This window comes from Gobio gobio, assembly GCF_949357685.1.
Source record: "Gobio gobio genome assembly, chromosome: 7".
Classification (NCBI taxonomy): Eukaryota; Metazoa; Chordata; class Actinopteri; order Cypriniformes; family Gobionidae; genus Gobio; species Gobio gobio.
Window position 1 is genome coordinate 37,307,194 of NC_137103.1, and position 22,501 is coordinate 37,329,694.

At 36.2% G+C, this 22,501-nt stretch overlaps 2 protein-coding genes across 2 annotated transcripts in view; both read right to left on the reverse strand.

The window, feature by feature from the left end:
- piga (phosphatidylinositol glycan anchor biosynthesis, class A) overlaps positions 1-22,501 on the reverse strand; it is an 882,343-nt gene that overhangs the window by 185,279 nt on the left and 674,563 nt on the right. The gene's annotated exons all lie outside the window — the stretch shown is intronic.
- On the reverse strand, positions 875-21,775 carry morc3a (MORC family CW-type zinc finger 3a). Its single transcript, XM_079822320.1, has 19 exons — positions 21,605-21,775; positions 17,783-17,855; positions 14,746-14,878; positions 12,872-13,095; positions 12,449-12,605; positions 12,112-12,259; positions 10,829-10,960; positions 10,431-10,550; positions 10,202-10,299; positions 9,691-9,789; positions 9,463-9,591; positions 5,333-5,407; positions 4,652-4,694; positions 4,480-4,572; positions 3,815-3,893; positions 3,684-3,738; positions 2,443-3,577; positions 1,582-1,817; positions 875-1,466 (listed from the first exon to the last, which is right to left on the reverse strand). Exons 1-19 carry the CDS (start codon positions 21,641-21,643, stop codon positions 1,328-1,330), a joined length of 3,207 nt encoding a protein of 1,068 aa, XP_079678446.1. The 5' UTR covers positions 21,644-21,775; the 3' UTR covers positions 875-1,327.

Sequence of the window (22,501 nt, forward strand, 5' to 3'; positions counted from 1 at the left end):
CTGCAGATAACACCAACTAGGGAGTTTGTTATTATGTTTTTGTGTTATTGGCCCTCACCCATTGAAATGAGTGTATAAAAGAACGAGTGAGGGGCTTTGGTTTTTGGTCTTTCCTGACTGCAGACAACCTGTATGTCCGAATTGACCTTCTTGGCAAGAATAAAAGCTTTTAAAAGACACTTTGCTTGTGTTTTTCAATTCCAGCTTCACAATGATAATTATTAAAGGTCCTTTTTTCCACGACACCATCAACTGATTGGTGTTCAAAAAATGCTGGGAAATCTTTCATGAAATCATCAAAACTTCATGTGACCCTACAAGAGTAATTACTGATGGGCTGTCTGCAAAAAACCCCAATAATGTTTAAAGAAGAAAAAAAAATCACTGACTTTTCAAAGCGGCTACATAGAAATTACTTTCTACTTCGAGGGCCTTGATAGAAATGTAGTGGAGTAAAGAGTACAATATTTGTCCTCCAAATGTAGTGAAGTAAAAGTCATAAGTTTCCAGAAAACAAACTACTCAAGTACAGATACTAAAAAAAGTGTACTTAAGTACAGTAATCAAGTAAATGTACTTTGTTACATTCCGCCTCTAGACATTTGTCACTATTACAATGTAAAGTGTATGAGTTTTTTTTATTATAGTGTACTAAAACTGTATTGTATAAAAATGGCATGTATAGTTTGGCATCGCATAAATAAAAATTAACATCCTTCTGTTGTAATTTTTGTTAACATTATGTAGTAACTTAAACGTTTATGTATCTATTTGGAAAAGAGTTACAAGTAGGCAACAGCGTTATTTTTTTTTAGAAAAAAAAGTATTATAACAAATAATATAATAGAACAAGAAAGACAGAAAGAGCAATTTTTAATTAAACAAATACAAAATTTATTTTATATTTAACACTTTTTTCAAAAACAGCACTATGTACAATTTATACACAGTACACAATTTGAGTAGCAATTACTACAGCTGTTATGTATAAGAAATATACACAATTGCATATCATAAAAATTACAGAAAGCTGAACTTGAAATGCCATGACATTTGTAAGCTTAAGTGGCAAAAAGGTCAAACGTTATTCTTGACAACTTAACTCTATTCTAATAATATTTTTAATTTTTTAAAAAGAATGTAAAACTTGCACAAAGAACTGCAAGTGTTAATCAGTAAGAACTTGTAAATAAATTAATCTTAACAATTTAATATTTAGTGTAATATTTTCAAAGTGCAATAGAATTTGAACAATTTGTCTCTATGCACAAAACATGAAACGTCCTAGACCAAACACTTTGGCAACTGGCTTAACGTAAAAGTGGTCTCAAGAGGGGGAAATCTCCTGTATGACCTGATTTAAAATCTCATCTATGACCTCACAGTCATAGTTCACTTGGTCAGGGTCCAGCGCAGGAACAAAAGTGACCAATAAACGGGCGACACTGCACCTCAGCTCCCTCAACCTAAGGACAGAACAAAGAGAGCAGATTTATATATGTGCATTAAAGCTTGACTCCAGATGAGCATGTACAGAAATGGCCCCATAATACTGAAAATAACTGTCAAAAAGGCTCTTACTTGGCCAGTGTCACTGCATTCTTTCCCTCCACAGATCTTTCATTGCTCTCTCCTTCCTTTTTGATCCCATTCACGAGGTTTTCAGCTGTGCTTGCGCTGCATGTCTGACTTGAACTGGTGGTACTGTCCTTCAGATTCTCTTTCTCTACTTTTGCATTACTCCACTCCTCTCTGCATTTCCTCAGCTCTTCTACTTCCTTCTGTAACTGAGTTTTCTCCTGCTCCAAGTTGTCCAACTTTACGTGTACAATTGAGTTTGTGGGTATTGAAGAATGGGAGAAAGGGAACAAAAGAAAAAAACTGTTTAAGCATGACCATTCAAATAATGGCCGCCCCTGCAGAATGCTCTTGTAGACTAGGATGCTAGGATGTCCACATCAACGTTTCAACAGCAAGGCTTTCATGGTCAGCCAGCTTCACCAGTATAAATTACCCTCACAGGCAAGTTTTACCAGTTAAAAGTTTAGTTCAAATAAAAATGAAAATTCTGTCATCATGTACTCACCGTCGTCTTTCCCTATCCAAGAAACAAAAATGAAGATATTTTTAATGAAACCAGAGATATCTGTCCCTCCAATGAAAGTCCATGCAACCAAAACATTCATGCTTCAAAACATTCAGAAAGAGATTATAGAATCAAGCAGTTTATTCCAAGTCTTCTTATGAGACAAGATTGTTTTATATGATGAATGACATGAGGGTGAGTAAATATGACAAGAGTTTTCATATCTGGGTGAACTAACCCTTTAACAACTTTAAAGCATTACCTACCAGTCTGGAAATTCATGCTGGTCTTTTCAGCAGGGACTCATTTCTTATTACTTAAGAGCACTTTGAGAGTCAAAAATATCAGTTGCTCACCTTACTTCTCAGTTCATTGCACTCAGTGTTGCGCTTGTCCAGCTCCCTTAGAAGAAAGTCCACTTGAAGAGCCATTTCATCATCTACATTTTCAAAATCATTTGTTGTTGATGAGTGTCCCTCCCCCTCAGGTTTCAACTGGCCACGACGCAGCTCATCCTGTGCCTCTTTCTCAGCTTTGATTTGCAACAACATCTCCTCTTTCTTTTTTAGCTCATCCCTCTCTTTTGTAAGCTCTTTGATGTGCTGAGTGGCCTGTAAGTGGAGGGTCTTATAGTGCTGTTCCTCTGATGGATCTGTCTGGATGCTCTGATGGCTGTAGTCCTTATTGAGTTTCAGGAGTTTGATATCTTTCTCTCGAACCTGCTCTCTTAACTCATCTCTTTCCTGGGCTGTGGCCTCCAGGAGATTTAGCAGGTTATCCTGTTGCTTCTGTGCTTCATGGGTTGGCATGAGGTCTATTTCTATGTTAGAGAAAAGCGAGGTCTTAGAAGTTGTTGATGTCATACCTTCCTGGTTTTCTACATCTGACTTTGGATGCTGTTCCAAACTGATTCTATTCTCCTTAACTGTGCCATCTAGTTTTGCACAATTGGGTCTGGAAATTTCTGCACTACTACATCTCTCAACCTCCACGGGGCCAGCGGTTGTTTTCGTTCTTCTAGCATCATTCTCAATCTCCTCCCTCTTGATCTCCTGGTCTTCCTCCGCCTTTACAGTCAAATGTTCTGTTTGGGTTGTTATGCTGGTTTGGCCATTTGAAGTTGATGTCTCTATTGTTGCCTTTTTAGTAGCTTCAGTTTCTATGGAAGCATGATCACTGCACTCCATATATAATCCTGGTGCATCCTTTCTGGTATTTTCTTCTGTCTTTACCTTAGTGAGGTCAAAGGTCAAGGGTTTAGGTCTTGGCGTGCTGTTGGTCTCATCAATAACAATGTCATCACCACCACCACTGCTTGTTTCATCGTCATTGTTTTCATCATCTTGATTGTCATCATTGTCTGTGATCTCCAAAGGTGAGGACACGAAATTAGATGTAGCTGTGGACGTTGATGGACTATCTGGTGAGTAATCATGTAATGTTCTTGTTCTTTTTGCAGTTTGGCTATGGGTTAGTCCTAGACTTCTTTTCCTTTAGAAGACAGGTTTAAAATCATGTTGTGTGGGAAATAAATTGAGAGGAAAATTAACAAAAATACAACAATAAAAAAGAAAAAGGAAGAAAGAGAATGATGTACCTTTTAGGAGTGGAGAGGGACATGACATTGGAAATCACTGGCATGTTGTCTGGGGCTATTGAAATAATATTATTAATATAAATAATTAACATGTTGTAACAAAAACAAACATGCACAAAACTTGGCCTCACCAGATTGAGAGACAGGTGTTGAATTTAAAGGGCTCTGCGTTGTCAAAGAGACTGTGGGTGATCTGGGTGAGGAAGGGGCCTATGGAAACAAAAAGAGAGAGTAAGACTTAAATATGTTCTGATAATTGATAATTCCTTAACTAAGCTTGTGTCAAAAGGACCCACGTCACACCTCTCTTCATCTCTCTGCACTGGCTACCACTCGCTGCTCGCATCAAGTTTAAGGCGCTGACGCTTGCCTACAGAGGCACCACGCGCTCAGCTCCTGCTTACCTTGACTCGATTCTCAGCGAAGGAGCGACGGCTTGTGGTACCATCACAGAGAGGCAAAAAATCCCTTTCCAGAACATTCTCATTCAACGTTCCCAGCTGGTGGAACGATCTTCCCACCGCCATCCGAAACGCAGAATCATTGACAACATTCAAAAGTCAACTAAAAACTGAGCTCTTCAAAAAGCTTTCCTCTTTCTTCCCCTTTTTTCCCCTCCCTACTCTAGCCTGTGCTACACTGAGCAATGTACACGGTCTCAGTATTTCAGGCACTTGTTGCGCTTACTCGACTATTCATGACCAATCGCTTCCTGTACTCCCTAGTTGTAAGTTGCTTTGGATAAAAGCGTCTGCTAAATACATAAATGTAAATGTCAAACAAAAACAAAACGTACTTTTTGCTGAAGTTGACGTATAATGTCCTGGTGTTTCCTTTTCATATCCTTATTCTCGTGAGTCAGCACTGTGTTTCTCGCCCTGGTCTCCTCCTAATCCAGAGAAATTGCCAATTAAATTACAAAAAACACAATCAAAAACACAAACTCATCAGCCATTGTTTAAAATTACCTGCATTCTTTTCTGTTCTTGCTGTTTTTTGAGGTTTCTCTCACTGTGTCAACATGACAAAGAAATTTAGTGTCAGATTATATCACCTCTGTACATCTGGTATTTCAGATCCATTTCTTTTTAATAAATCACGTGCTTAAAAGGCACAATATGTAGTTTTTCGCAGCTAGAAGTCGCCTATTCAAAACAAAGGCGTAGCTTGATGATGCCGAGATTGAACGCGGAATCTTGGGAGTTGTTGTCTATACCTTACAGTGGGTGGAAAAGAATCGGGATGGGACTCGGGGCAGAAATCATGTTCATGGATGAGATTATTAACGTTACTGTAGTATGAAGCAGAGCAGGTCCGAGTGTTGTGGGAGCTGAACGAGGTCGCTGAAGCGATTGCTAATGAGAGACAACATGGCTCGACGGCAGCGGAATGACAGAATGACATTACTGATTTGGTCACGGTCCGTGTCCTGGTTAAATTTGCTTATTTCTCTGGATTTAAACATTCTTGGAAACATCTGGGAAAATGTAAGTACACAAGTCAACAAAATAAATAACACTGTTCTAATGTTATTTGGATATTTTAATCCAAAAATCTTACATATTGTGCCTTTAACTATCTTTCACAGATCAATGGGTCCATTTATTCATATAAATGAATAGCTGTAACAAGTGGAACAATTCACTCACTGTTGTTTGTATATTCTCAGGCAGGAGGAATTTTCGTCATCAGAATCTTCAGCTTCTTCTGGTTCTTCACATCGCCTGAATAAAGAATGGACAACTGTTTGAGCTAAGACATGTTTAGAGATTTGCGTACAAACTCAGAAGCTTCTACAAATGATAGATTGCTATAATGCACTGGATGCATTCTTTTTAGTATTTTCACACATTATCTTTTCAGGGGATATTAATATATTAGATATATTAGATATGCAACTTTGATTGTTGGTCGCATTTTATTAATTTAATGAATTACCCACAGTCACCGGACTCCTTGCCTTTTTCTCCAAATGCAAAATAGCAATTGCCAAAAATCATTTTATGCTAAAATCAGTTCAATTTCACCCTCTTCTTCTCTCCATGGTACACGTGAAATGACCTGAAAACGTACACATTCCTATCCCTCAAACGCCCCATCAGAGCTCTCAAGTGTGTAGGCGCCATAACGAAACCCTCATGTTTCTGAATTTAATATACAGCCTTGATAATTGGATTATGTTCATTACTACTTAAACGACATTTCTGATTGGCTAACATGCTGGCTGCGGTCAGATTGTGTTTTTTCTTTTACAGAGCCTATGGCTGTCACAGAGATAGGTGATCTCTCGGGAAACCTATTTCAATGATTTCTCTCCTCATTAGGAAAAAGTAAGGAGTTCTTGTAACAATATTTCTAGTGACATTTAAGATCCAGAACGGAAAATTCCACCTAAAAGGGGACTTGTTTGTATCACTGTTATTTAATGTAATATTTGTGTCTTCTGATGAACTGATGAAAAGTGCACTAAATAAATTTTTTCTATTAATAGTAATTATTTTCATATTTATACTATTATTTAAATTAGATTAGCAATTCGTTGATTTCATTGACTTATTGGTCATAAATTGCATTTTAATTAATGTTCTGTGAGGTCCACTTATAATGTTAGCAAGATTTTTACATTTTGAATTGTTAAATTACCTTTCTAATAGAAGTAATAGGCTATTTTCTATCCTGGTTTTGACCCTCTCTTTGAAACACGTTTTGATAGGCATGCTGCATTCAAGACATGGAAGTAAACAGCCACTGCTATGATTGGGTAACAGTTTTGCATATTAAAATCATTTTCAACATCCCAGCTACACACGTGGAATTACTTTGAAAACTTCTGATATTCGCCATACATGTTTGAGCCAGAGTCTGATCCTGAATCAGAAAACAAAACTACACCTCAGATGCTAAGGATACTCCAGTCTGCAATAGCTTAGCAATTAATCATATTTATTTATATTTATTCCTTTTGTATTTGTGAGGTAGTATTGTATTTTATTACATCATTAAGTCACAATAAAGTTTAAGTACTTGGTGTTACTAGAGTTATAGATGACAAGAAAACGTACTGTTTTTGTGTAAACAACTGACAAATGAATGTACCATTGTTTGTCGCACTGTCATTCTTTTATTTAGCGTTCATCATTTTCGGTAAAATGAAAGTAAAGTGAGTACATATCAAACGATCTGTATCAGACAAGCAATAGTAACACATAGTAAAAACACTGTTACTCACACTTGTGTGTTGCGACATTACTGTCGAATCCAATGTAGTTGAAACTGCATCATCTTTTATTTTTAGTCTCTCTGAAAAGTCTGCGTCGAACGGTCTTGTTTAAAAATGAATCCGCAATAAAATGAAGCAAACAAACAGTGTCTTACTGACACGATCTGGAACTTTATCCACGCTTTATTAATGTTAGGATCACAAGGAAGGCAATGCAAAGACTGTGTTTTTCCACAACTTGGCACCGCAAAACTTCTTGTAATCTTCGGAGGCATCTCTATCATTTAGTTGCTTGAGTAAACCTGTGTTTGCGTCTGGCTCGTATTTACTGCTACATGACATGCAGGAATCGGTGGACGGGGCTAAAGAGGCAATGATGTAGAAGTAGGCGTTGATCTTCTTCAGCAAAGGCGGTATATTTTGATGTTATAATGAGACACAATCTTGGTTTCAATAAAGGCTGTTTTTGGACTAACTGGGAAGTTTTGAGTTTGAGTTCTGATATTTTTATAGTACAATGACCTCTTATATTTAAAAAATATTATTTCTCAATGGATGACCCCCTTTAAAGGTAAAACTTTTTATTTGAGTACTGCTGGAGTTTTTACTCCCCCAGATCCTTAAAAAGTCTTAAATTAGATGTTTTTTTTTAATTTAAGGTCATAAAAAGTCTTATTTTTACTTATGAGAGGTCTTAAATTTTAGATGACACGTTGACTTAGTTTTAATTAGGAAAAGGATTTAGATTATGTCTATCTAAAACATATTTTTTATTATTCTTTCTTTGTGGATTTGCTTGTTCACATGACAATTTGCATTTACGACAGTGTATTACGTACAGTCTCCTGCACGTGAAAGGAAGAAAAAAGGAGAAGAAAATGGGTAAATGTCAGTTCAATTGTAAGTTCATTCTTTGTGCGTAGGGGTGTGCATTATGTATCGTCTATGATGATATTATGATTATTGTTTTAACAATATGCGAGCTGACATCAAGTTTGTCGCTCATGCTTTCACTGTGTGATGTATGCAGTTATATGCCCCCAAAGTTCAAGATACATGGGAATTTTTGTCTTATATTTATATCATATGATGTAGTTATATTACAATATCACTCAAGCAAGAGTGCCGTTTTCCAAAAATATCAGCACGATAGCAAATTTTATATTTATTTTATACAACAGTTAAATAAACAATTTAGTTTTGAAGTTAACATTGTGAGTTACATTTTAGACACAATATCGTCAATATTGTTGGTTTTTCCTTTATTTCGCCAACAAAATTTTTAAAATGAAACTCTGTGCAACAGACAGCAATGATTTTTTACTGACTGAACTCCATGTTTTGAACGAATTAGTTAAATTAATGATTCAATGACCCATTCAATAAAGATTGTAATTTTCTTCGTTCCTGAATGAATCAGCCATTTGAACAAATGACCGGCTCACTCAATTCACTAATTAAGACAGTGACTTGTCGCCACCTACTAGTTTCATATTTAAAGTACTTTTTAATCAAAAAGTTAAAAAAATCCTCACAGCATTATTTATGCAATTGTAAATGCAGTGTAAATATATCAATGCCACTTCTGATGCTGCTTCTGTGTCATCTCTGCACTGCAAAGATGGATTTTGTTGATAATGATTTTATTTGATTGGTAACAGCCCTATACTGTGTTATTATTCTAATTTCATTTCATTTGAATGTAAGAATTTGAGCATACATTTAATAAAAAAATGCCCTATATAGGTAAAAATGCCCCTGGAAATCAATTTAGGGTGGAAAATATTGCACCTTAATAAAAATGTAATTTCTGTCACTGCTGTGATCTGTAATGGAAATTTTGACCATAACAAACTATATCAAACCATATAAGGTTTGTATTATATTATATTTTAATTATATTAAGCTTATACAAGATGTTTTTGTTAAATATAAGGGGAATTTTAGTTTTCTGTAGTAAACAGTTTATGTTTGATAAATTTTGATTCTTTTCTCAATAGAACTAGTATGTTCATTGTCTGTAGCCTTGAACATGTTCTCCGAAAGTTGTGCGTTTCATTCAAAGTGGAACAGCTGCAGACAACACCAACTAAGGAGTTTGTTATTATGTTTTTGTGTTATGGAATAAGAAGCCCTCACCCACTGAAATGAGAGTATAAAAGAACGAGGCTTCCACTTTGTCTTTTCTGAATGCACAACCTGCATGTCTGAATTGAACTTCTTGGCAAGAATTAAAGCTTTTAAAAGACACTTTGCTTGTGTTTTTCAATTTCAGCTTCACCATGATAATTATTAAAGGTTCTTTTTTCCACGACATCACATCGTATATTAAAAATATGAAAGTCTTTGTGAGTCAGCTGTCCACAACAGGCCTAAACCAGCCATGGTACCATCACAAAAACACACTCAGCAAAATTTCATCTAATTTTATCAACAAAACTTTAAAACTTTTTTGTTCAATATTGCACACCCCTAATGTACAGTATTATTTTTTATATCTTCAGGTCTTAAAATGTTCTTAAATTTGACTTTAAAAATGTATAGCAACCCTGAACAAACCTGAACTGGGGGTCTGGATTCAATCGACAGAACCATTTTTCAGGCAGCTTATTCATGTCGATGCCATCTGGAAGTTTCCTCCACTTCAGACAACCATCACACTGAACCCAGTTCTGATCAGGACGTTTCCTTTATGTTAAACAAGGAACAAAGTTTATATATGGAAACATGGTGAATAAAATGGCCAAAAGAAACGTAATGTTTTGTAGTGTGTTAGTATATACTAACGGGATATCCTCCATAAGCACTGTGCTGTTCAATCCCTTCTTATAGCGGATTGCTTTCCAGTAATCTTCCAGTTTCACACCCAAAATGTTAATTGTTCTCCTGTGTGGAGAGACAATAAACAGCTTAGACTGCTATATCATTGATTTCCCGTAGTAGAAAACAAAATTTGCTCCCACAAACGTGTAAAATTAGTTATTAACATAAATGGAAAAAAATTATTTAGTAATAAAACAGGGTTTCGGACAATTCTTGTAATTACCTGAATTGTTTGTAACCCTGCCTGCCTCATCAAAAATCAAACGCTGAATAGCAAATGAGCTCACAAAATAAGATAATCATAATTAGTCATAACATTTTAAATTCAAATACTTGTTGTGCAGTGAACATTAGCATATATTTAATGTATTTGACCATATACAGTACGCAGTAGAAATGGGAGACAGTATATAAATATATAAAACAATATTTCTAAACTTGATTTACAGTCACTGTGACTGTAAATCACACTCGCCTGTACTCTTCTGTGTAGTCAAAGTCCTGCTTGTTGTGTGTTGGCTTGAGGAAGTTGCACTCAATCACTGCAATGACTCCCACTCCTTTTTCATTTGCCTATTGCAAAATCAAGATTGAAAATGCATTTGGATACTTAAAGTAGTAATAAACAACAAAACATTATTTTGTCACAAGTTGAGAAAAAAGACACACATTAAAATGTATATAATTAATATTTAAATATTCACCCTGTTTTGGCATCCAACACGTTCATAAGACTTGATGAGCCGGTTTTTATGGTACATCATGACTCCGTAATGTTCTTTGCTCTTAGTGTTGTACCCAAATATGATGGGGATGCTTTCTTTCTGAGAAGAAAAGACTTAAGGAAAGGTATTCATAGTATTCCAATTTAGTACTGTATTCTGACCAGAAATTAATTTAATGCTCTGATTGTGTCATGAGGTGTTTTTTTTTTTCAATTATATTTTGTACCATAAATTCATAAAATTAAAAACTTTGTTTTATGCCAAGTTGCTTTCATGTTCAAATAACAACATTTTCTGTCTCTTATTAAAAGGTAGCATCTTGGGGAACTAATTTCTTTGGGAAACAGAGAATTGCTCCTTTGTGATTGTGTGGATACATTTAGAAAGTTGGGTTTGTATTTATCCTTGACAATGTGCGCCAGGCTTTTAGTGATCAGCTGGGTTTTCACTTTCTGCCCACGAATGATAATCTGCATCTTGGGCTTCAAGTAAAGGATGCTACAGTACGCCTAGAAAAAGAAAACATGCATACAGACACATATTACTGTTATGTTCAAACCAGTAGCAGCTTCTGACTGTAAATTTAGGTAGGGCAGATTCTGGGTCTTAGCACTAGTTTATGATAAACATTTTGTAAGAGGTCAAGTGTCATTGCGTTATTCAGCCTGAGGGTGGCACTCTAATGTTGACTGACAAGCTATGAAGGGTTAGTTCACCCAAAAATGAAAATTCTGTCATTACTCACCCTCATGTCGTCCCCAACCCGTAAGACCTTCGTTCATCTTCGGAACACAAATGAAGATATTTTTGATAAAATCCGACCCCTCCATAGACAGCAATTTAATTAACACTTTCAAGGTCCAATGTGCGCAAAAAAACAACAAAAATAACGACTTAATTCAACACTTTCTTCACGTCTGTGTCAATCTCCTACGCTGTTGACGTAGTAAAAACAGCTACTCCAGCTTACCATTGGCCGATGCTGTTCATGTGAGCACCACGGGCCAATGCGTGTGATGCTGACGCAGGAGCTGACCAACGTAAAACTGAATAAACTTTCATCAAAAATGTCCTAACTTGTGTTTCGAAGATGAACGAAGGTCTTAAGGGTTGGTAACGACATGAGGGTAAGTAATTAATGACAGAAAGTCACATGGTTTTTGCGAGAGGTGTCTATTCTCACCTAAGCTTTCGCTACGCCTACATCCTAAGACATACGTCAGGTCAGATGTGATATTTCCGCCGGAACTTGACTCTCTCATGAATGCATGTACGTCCGTTGCCAGTAGCCAGTGATTATAGTTTATGAAGTTTTAAATATGGATATATTTCTTACAAAACCCCATTTGCTCCGCTTCAGATGGCATTTATTAACCCACTGGATCGTAGGGATTACTTTGGATTGATGGACGCACTTTTGGAACTTCAAAAACTCGGGCACTATTCAATGGCATTACAAAGCTGGGAAGAACCAGGATTTTATTTAATATAACTCCGATTGTGTTCTGCCCCCCTCTCCCCTTACAGACGAGCCGCAGCTGGTTCAAACTGTAATGCATAATGAAGTGATGTCTATCATCACAGACACACTGATAATAAAGCATGTAGACTGCAGTCTGTTAGACCTACTCAACATACAGTTGGAGGGTAATGTACTCACCCGCAGGGAGAAGTCGCTCTCTGGGCTTGACTGTAGTAGGCGACAGGGTTGCTTGTATTTCTCCTTTTCGCTCTCATATACTTCAAGTGGAATCTGGATGTTATAGCGGTCAGTTTCAAAGTCAAACTCAGATTTGTCTGAGGATGTTCTGTGGCAGAAAAAAACCATTTCAACTACGCATTACTGTGCTTTGTAGAGTATGGTGCAAGCAACGCCATGTTTGAGCTGAATCAGATGTTGAGAAACACTACTCTAAACTACATTATTAGCAGATCTTTTCATTATTTCTAATATTTCTTATTCTCTGCCTCACTCTCTCAAATGCTCTCATGCTCACTTGCGGAGATTCCAGATGATGATTCGTGTTCCTGTGGACTCAGTAGTATAGTGTGCATTGATGGCATTGAGTTCAAAGAGCAGTTCTTCCTCTGTCTGGAACAGAGAGAAGCGCAGGATATCTTGGAGACTTGCTGCGTGTTGTGACTCAGGTCGGAGTGAGAGGAAAGGTCAAGGATAAAGACATCATACAGTATAGATAACAAACATATGCAAAAACTCTTACTTAAAAACTTCTTTTACAACAAACAGTGAAACTGATCAAATGCAAAATAACATTAGGCACTGGATTACTACTAGCCTATGTCTAATATCATCTCTCTAATACATTTTCTTCTTTTTATATCATGCTAAATATTCTATTATATACTTTCTTTGTAGACATTTAAGTCTCCTCCTGTCTTTATTTGGAAGGTAAGGATATATGACTGTCCAATGCGTTTGAACGAGACAATGGGCACAATGACATTCTCTGCATGTATCTCCTGAAGGTAAGTCTGGGACAGCATACCCACACACATGGACTCTCCGTTCTTGGAAAACACAATGGCATCCTTTCCCAAGCGCATGGAGCCAGACTTAAATCCATTGCCATAGAGGCCCACAGGGACATGGCCATTTATAGTCTCTTTGTCACTGAAGCCAAAACTGAGATGGAGAGCAACACAATACATTATATATGAACATTTTGTATTTACATTATTGTTTAATTGTGGGGTCAGTAAGATAAAAAAAATATATATACTTTTATTAAGTAAGGATGCATTAAATTCATCAAAAGTAAAAGTGTAGATACATTTAATATTACAAAAAATGTATCTCAGTTTTCACATCAGCATATTAGAATGATTTCTAAAGGATTGTGTGACACTGCAGACTACTGCTGACATTTCAGCTTTGCCATTACAGGAATAAAGTACTTTTTAAAATATAATCAAATAGAAAAAAAGTTTATATTTACAATATTATTAATAATATTTTTACTGTATTTTGGTAGTGTAAATATTGTGGCTGGGTATTGACACAAATTTCATGATTCAATTCTATTTCCATTCACAAGCAATTCGATTCAATTTTGATTCAATTCAATATTGATTATTGTTGATATATATCAGATACAGTACATGGCAAATTTTCTTAAGGAAATAAATTCTTAACTACTGCTGTAAACTATACATGGTAGTCAGTTGGTACATTACTATACTATTGAAGGTTAACCTTAAATACAAACATGAATTACACTCAAGGATGTTTTTATAATAATAAAGTTATATTACTAACTTTACAATTACATAATCGTATTTCTACTCCAATTAGTTTTTTTAAATAAATATTAAAATGATGGCAATCATAAAAACTTGACAGATTTATTCAAACATGCATTAATATTGAAGAACATTAAAAATTATAATGAATAGCCTATGTAATGTGGTGCATATATTTATCAAAATGCTCTAGTTAATTTTTCTAGCTGACTAATGAGTTTATGGACACTGAATGTTTTTTCTGAAGTAAATGTGACATTACGTGACATATTGTTCACAAGCTGTTTTATTGACGTTTTTCCGCGGTTGAAACACTGATTGAGCGGTTACATGTGACGTGATAAGGATTTCAGTCTTCATTTTAGATTTTCATCTTTTACATTACCTTCAGAGTCAGACGTTCATTGAGGTTTATTTCGCGCTGTAACTGATATTAAAGCGGAGCAGATGCTGCTCCTCTTGCGCTGAGCTGAGCTACTATGATCTGTCACACCACATTAAACAGCGCCAACAAGGTATGTTTTTTTAAATTTCGTAATAAAATGGACGTAATTTGAAATCTGAGAGATTTTATCTTATCAAAAGTAACAAAGCACAAAGATTATTGTGATATTGTGTGCGAGGGGCTCTACAAAGTTACGTTCATTCATCAACTGAAAACAGGATAAACAAATAGATTCTTGGATTTAAGAATTGATATCGGTTCATAAAAATGAGAATTGATTACAATCGAGAAATCAATATTTTTTATCCAGCCCTAGTAAATATATTCAAAAGACATGTGTTTCAAAAAACGTAATATTTTGAATTAAATGCTGTCCTACAAAATTTCTGTTAATCAAAGAATGCTGATAAAAGACAGTTTCACAGTTCCCACACTTCATTAACAACCATGATAATAAGTAAGGTTTCTTGTATCAAATCAGCCATTAGAATGATTTATCAAGGATCATGTGACCCAGTAAGAATCACTGTTAGGATAATGAAACCCAAATGTGTGATAGTCAACATATTGGTTTGTGTTCTCACCCACCTGAGCATTTTGTGCATCTTATCGTAATCAATTCCTGTTCCATTATCCATGAAAATTAGACAGTCTTGACCTCTGATTGCTGCTTTATCAATCCAAAACTGTTTGGCATTCACATCTGGGTCGTAAGCATTGTCTAAAGTAGAAAAGATATATTTAAAATATGATCAAATTATTATACATATTTATCCTAGTGTCTGAGTAGCTCTCTACTGAGGTACCCCTGAAAACTAATCTTACAGTCTTTTAATTCCTTACTTAAACCTGTTAAACACAGTAAAGGACTGCATGGCTAGCTACCTTTGTGCAACCTGTACTAAAAAAATCCAACTTGGATACGACTGACTTGACAAATTTTAGACCAGTTTCTCATCTATCTTTTTTGTCCAATATTTTTGAAAAAGTTGTTTTTCGTCAGCTACATGGTGTTTTAGAACAGAATAAAATTGGTGAACTTTATCAGTCCGGTTTCAGAATGTATCATTCCACAGAGACAGCCCTTGTAAAAGTTTTTAATGATTTATTGATGACTGTGGATGCTGGTGATTCAGCAGTGTTAGTTTTATTAGACCTAACTGCAGCCTTCGATACAATAGATCATATGGTGCTCCTTTCACGGCTAGAAGAGCACGTAGGGCTGCAGGGTAAGGCCCTAAATTGGTTCAAATCATACTTGACTGACAGAAGCATGGCAGTACGATTTGGATCATATACATCGAGAGCGACATCACTTATATGTGCTGTGCCTCAAGGCTCCATCCTGGCCCCTATGCTTTTTTCACTTTACGGGCCCTATTTTAACGATCTGAAACGCAAGTGTCAACGCGCGAAGCGCAAGTAACTTTGTGGGCGGGTCTCGGCGCTGTTGCTATTTTCCTTTCGGGATAAATGGCTCTTGCGCCCGGCGCAAATCTAAAATGGGTTGGTCTGAAGTAGCTTCATTATTCATAGGTGTGGTTTGGGCGTAACGTGAATAAACCAATCCGAGCGTCATCCAACATTCCCTTTAAAAGCAGGTGCGCAAGTTCCATTATGGATTGCTATTATTATGGCGTATTTACCAGGCGCACGCCAGGAGCGGTTCACAGCCGAGGAGACTGATGTTCTTGTAAGAGCAGTGAAAGACAGAGAAGTGAAGTTGTAATGTTGTACATTATGGTAAAGGTGATTTCACAGTCTTTTTTTTTTTCAGTCTTTCAGTTTTTTCAGTTTTTCAGTCGATTTTTTTTCCTGGTTCTTGACGGACAAACCAATTTGTCAGATGTCCTTATATACATATATGTCTTGCCACTATTGGGCAAACAGGTCTTATCCTTAATTATTACAATTAGCCTGAATCATTTGTAAGCTAGATTTATGCCTATTTTTTCACATCTTCGTGGCACACCACAATGATTTCCGTCATCTCATGTGTTAATATTTTTTTAGTGTAACAATTTATGATTTGCAAAAATAACTGTTGCATCTGTGTAGGTTACATGAGCAAAGTGTATGCGCGTTGTGCACGCTATACATTATGGTCAAGCATGCGCCCTTAAAATAGCATAATGAACAACGCGCAACGCGCCACTGACTTTAGACTAGGTTTTTCCTGGTCAGTGGCGCAATTGTTTAATGGAACAGCAAAATAACACCAGGGATTGTTTGCGCCGGAACACGCCTCCTTTTTTGCGCTGAACCGCCCAGGCAGCGCAAGTGCATTCACTAGTTTAGCGACGTGATTCTGTGGAGGGAAAAGCGCGCTTTGCGCGGGTGCAAAATAGGAATGACACATTCGTCGGTGTACAAAGTCAATTGCGCTGGGTGCAAGATAGGGCCCTACATGTTTCCACTGGGGGATATTTTTAGAAACACAATATAGCTTTTCACTGCTATGCGGATGACTTACAAATATATCTATCGTTAACTACTAGAAATAATCTAGAACCTTTAATGTCCTGCCTCTCTGATATTAAAACATGGCTGGCTTCTAATTTCTTATATCTTAACGAAAACAAGATGGAGGTTGTAGTGTTAGGCCCCAGAGGAGCTAAGTGCGCAGCAGAGACTAATTTTGGCCCACTGTCAATGAACGTTAAAGAATGTGTTAAAAACTTGGGCGTTTTTATTGATAGCTCTCCAAAGTTGAGCACACAGATAAATCATGTTGTAAAGTCTAGCTTTTTTCATCTGAGAAATCTGGCCAAGATGAAATCTTGTGACATTTAAGAGTCTCAAAATCGCATGCTCTCATAAGACTGGACTGCTGTAATGCTTTATATAAAGGAATTAGTCAAGCCTCTATCTTACGGCTGCAGAAGGTTCAAAATGCTGCTGCAAGATTATTAACGAATATTAAAAAACCATGAACACATCACTCCATCCCTGGTCTCCCTACATTGGCTTCCAGTACAGTACAGGATTGATATTAAGTTACTTTTACTAGTATATAAATCTTTGCATGGCCTTGCACCGTCTTATTTATCAGATTTGTTAAATGAACATCAAACGGGAAGAACACTGAGATCAACAACTCAAAATTTACTTAAATTCCAAGGACCAAGTTAAGCCAGAAAGGGGATCGTGCATTTGCTGCAGTAGCGCCTAGACTTTGGAATAGTTAATGTATGTCAGGGATGCTGATTCGGTACACGTTTTTAAAATACAACTTAAGACACACTTGGTTTCCATGGCGTATTCCTCTTGTTGAAATATTTTTTATTATTAGTGGTAATGTGTGTATTGTTATTATTAATATTGTACTGATTTCTTTTTATACCTAGATGTTGTAAAGCACATAGGTCAACATGTGTTGTTTGAATAGTGCTATACAAATAAAGCTGACAATGACATAGCTGTTAATGAGCAATACATGGGATTCAATAAAACAATTGACAATTTATTACATACAGAATAGTATCATGCACTGGCGATATAGGCAGAAATATGTTTTAGATTTGAAACTAGGTTACAAATCCATAGTAATCTAACACTTGAGGGAACACACTCATTGTTTAAATAAATATTATCACAATGAGTGATATCAGAAGTGTCCGCTCACCTATCAGCTCTGCAATGGCACTGAAGGGCCAGGTGTGGCTGGTGGAGTTGGTGTGAAGGAACTTTGGATTAAGCTGCAAAAGGGAAAAAGGCACAGGTGACACAGGAAACGTTATAAGTAACACCCTAAAACCCAATTTATCAATGTATGGATTATTTTATAAAGCTGTATTCTAGGAATGTGGGTCTGGTCACAGGAGCTGTATTACAGGAACTTCTTATCTAATACTTTAATACCCCTTTTCCACCAGAATGACCTGGGTGCTAGTTCAGAGCTAGTGCTAGTCCCAGTTCATAGTTGGTTCAAGAAAGACCGCCTTTCTTCGTGAGTTGAATACGGAAGGCGCTCTGGCGGAAGCTAGATATTTTACATGATAAAGTTTTAAATATGGATATTTTTCTCACACAAACCCATCGATTCGCTTCAGAAGGCCTTTATTAACCCCCCGGAGCCGTGTAGAGTACGTTTATAATGGATGGATGCACTTTTTTGGGCTTCAAATTTTGGGCTCCCATTCACTGCCATTATAAATCTTGGATTAGCCAGGACATTTTTTTTTATATAACTCTGATTGTATTCGTCTGAAAGAAGAATGTCATATACACCTAGGATGGCTTGAGGGTGAGTAAATCATGGGGTAATTTTCATTTTTGGGTGAGCTATCCCTTTAAGATTTGAAAAAGTTATATTTCCTAAGTGAAATTGTGGTTAGTGAACAGATAGGATAGGGTTCTGTGTTATGATGTTTCTGTAATATACGACTTACAAATATCTTTTTCTTCAAATTATCTGTTTGCAGGTTTGAAAGTGAAGTTACAGTTCTGTCACGGTTTTGGGTTTTGTTTGTGGTCATGTCATTGTATTCATACTAGAATTTGCATACTCTCCGTCCTAAATAGTATTTGAAAATAGAATTAGTACGTCCCAAATCGTAGTACGTTGAAAAGAGTATTCCAAAGGATGGTCTATTTCCAGATAGAACTCGAAGTGCAAATCGATGCACACTCTAACGGCTAATATTGCCCAATGCCCACAAACCATTGCGATTTGGAACGAGGATTCAATTAGAAGTTAGAACTACAAACCCAGATGAAAAGTGTTAAGAAACTACAAACATGACGGATGTGCGAGTTCGACGGTTAAAGGATTAGTTCACTTCAAAATGAAAATGTCCTGATATTTTACTTACCCCATCTCATCCTAGATGTTCATGTCTTTCATTCTTCAGTTGAAAAGAAATTAAGTTTTTTGAGGAAAACATTCCAGGATTTTTCTCCACATAATGGACTTCAAAGGCAACCAAAATGTTGAAGGTCATGTACCCATTAAGCACAACCAGACTTTTTGCATTTGTACAATGCAATTGTGCAATGATGTACATCTTAATTGAAAGGCTTTTGTCATTTAAAATAAAATATTATTGTGTGAGAGATTCATATTTTATTTTAACATAACCTACCAATACCCTGTGCACTAAAATGTCTCAATGTAGACTTTGGTAAGCTTAATAGGTACGTTTACCCTACTTTTAGGTTGTAGTATAAGTAGGCAAATTGGGACGCAGCAATGCTCCTTGTCCTGTTCCAGGGGCACGTTCAAAGCTCAAACCGGTGCGCAACGTTTTGCTACGGTTTCCGGTTGAACGTCATGTTTCCTGGAAACGGTGTGCAACAGGTTTGAGATGCGTTTTATCTCGTTTGGTGGGTGTGTCAAAAATGTCAGCCCAATCAGCAGCAACATGTATACAAAACACGCGGTATTAAAGAGACAGCTCACACAATGGGTCCAAGTAAAGTTGTTTACAAATGTGTCCGCTACAGCTCAGTATGTATACACAACAATTGAAGATATTAGAAGACATGATTGTGGTAAAAAAAAATTATACAGTATATATATCAACATAATGATGTATTTATTTATATTTTTAGCTTCATTGCAAGGCAAATTTCATAGATGGTAATTAAGTGCTTTACATAAAAATGAGAAAGAAAATACAAGCTATTAAAAAGAACTAGAAATAAAATAAAATTAAATTAGAATTGATTACCAGGAGATAAAAAAAGGTTCATTAAATGGGATTGGGATGTTGTCTTTTATTCTGGACGGCAAGGGCAGTGATTGCATGTATTTTGCAGTATTACACACGTATCGATTTCATCAGGCTCCGAAAATTCCTCAAAAGGAACACAAAAAATGACCTTCTCAGCTGCCATAGATGCAACTCTTGCGTCATCAGAACAGGGTGTTCAACGCAGCACCGTTTCCGTTTAAAAAACGTTTTGCAACGTTTTGTTGGGGCTGAACGCAGCCCTGGTTTTGTCATGTGTTCCTGTTTGTCATGTGATCCTGCCATATGCTCCCTTGTTATGTGTTGGTATGTTCTGATTGTTTTGTTGTCTTGATTGTGCACAGGTGTCCCTTGTCTTATCATTAGTAGTCTGTGTATTCAAGCCCTCATTTGCCATGTGTCTTTGTCTAGTATTGTCTGTGTAACCACTGTTGGTGAGTGTTCTCCATGCAAAGTTTTTGTTCTATGTTTGATCATGTCAGGATTATTGTAATAAAGCTGCACTTGGGTTCTGAAAGCTTTCTTCCAGTGGACTCCATTACAGAAACAGACATTTTGGTTATTAGTTATTATATAATTTAGCAATGTTATTTAATCAATAACTTTTTTTTTTAAACTATTTTATAGAAGTAAGAATATTCTCAAAACGAAAGGTTTTTTTAACCTTTAAACAGTTTATTTTATTTTTTTTAACTCTTATTTAACTGATGATTTGTCTTCATGAAAGGCCTGAGCTTACTGTTATTGTTAAATGATGATATACGCTACAAATCAGTACGTGTACTTATTAGGGGCCAACAAGCATTGAAGGTATTGTTTGTTTGTTTGTATCCAAGTTATATTTAATTTCTTTATTGGATAAAATAGTGTAAATGAGACCGGAAGCAACAGAGGGGAACAGGACAGGCAAAGGACTTGAACTCAGGTCGCCTGAAGCGGCTGCACCATATCGGAGCACTGCCCCTACACTGCTCCAGTGTGTTTATGGTGCTTGAGGGAATATTAACGTTATAAAATTTGGCACACATATAGAGGACAGTCTAAACCAACTTTAACCAGATACAATTTGGAGTATCCATCTCAAACCCTATAGTAGAGCCACCAACAGCTCAAAGTTTCACTCTGCTAATAAGTTTTGAACTGTAAGGGCTAGACATTTGGAACCGTTGGGATGACAGATAATGTACTGGATAATTAAAATACAAAGTTTTAGTGTATCATTCCATTTTTTGCCCAACTGGAGCCGCTGTTTCTCAGGCATATTTAAGGGTGAGCTCAGCTGTTACACTGAGGGGACTAAGTATGATGTACTACGAGGGTACAAAGTTTAAAAACATGCGCAAGCGTCGCGTCTGTTTAAGACGAAACGAATAAACAGCTGGATTCAGCCTCGATTAGCCACATCCCATTGACAGATAAACGAAACTGAAAGTATAATCCGATTTTGAAGCCTTACCGATAGGACGACGAACTCGTACGTCACGTCAAAACAAATGCAGGATCATAACATTAAACAAGCACAACATTTTCCACACACTTTGCAAATATTTGTTGTTCATTGTTAATAGCAAACATATAGATCGTTTAAAAATGAAATATAATCCAGTCAACCTGCTAATGACAATGCTAACAGTGCGATAAATTACGTTATAACCAATACACTTTTCAATATATGGTCTATTAACATGGTATCTATTACCATGCGTTTATTACACACGTCAGGCTGTAATAATAAATGTATTAAACATTCATACCGCACAGAGCGGGATCCCTCTCTCAGTTTGCACCGCCATCCTTGATGTGAACAAACCCGCGACGATACAAAACTTCAAGAGGAGGTGTGAATCCTAATTTCCGGGAGGCTGACCAAAGGATTTTCAAAATAAGAACCTAAACAAATTGAATTATTTTGAATGATTAGATTTTTAATTTTGTAATTACATTTGTATTTTTTTGATGTATGATGTATTGTGTATATTACGTTAATATGTTTACGTTATTAATATAAATAAGGCATTAGAACGGCTTTGTTGTCATATGGCAAGACCGCAAAGGTCAGTAAGATATATATAATTGTATATAAATTTTTTATTTATTTATTTAAATTAAAAAAACACTTATTGTTGAGGTCAAATAGTAAGTAACGCCTGATATTTATGACTATGGGATTTTTAAAAAATGACCTTGAAAATATATTAATACTTTGTGTAGGCTTTTAAAAAAGATATTAGATAAGATAAAATGAGAACTTGACACTTGACTTTTGAGCTAGATTTATCCTTTTTATTATCTCATTATTTTTCATTTTGCAAATCGTCTAAAATGATTGTCACTCAAAATAATGGAGAGATTTACCGACGAGAGTCTGGAACATTCAGGGGAAGCTATAAAAGGGTCAAAGACACAGGTGACACAGGAAACTTTATAAGTAACACCATAAAACCCAATTTATCAATGTATAAATTATTTTATAAAGCTGTATTCTAGGAATGTGGGTCTGGTCACAGGAGCTGTATTACAGGAACTTCTTATCTTAATACTTTGTTTACTTAAGATTTGAAAAAGTTATATTTCCTAAGTGAAATTACCAGGTAGGGTAGGGTTACTGGTAGGGTTCTGTGTTAGGATGTTTCTGTAATATACAACTTACA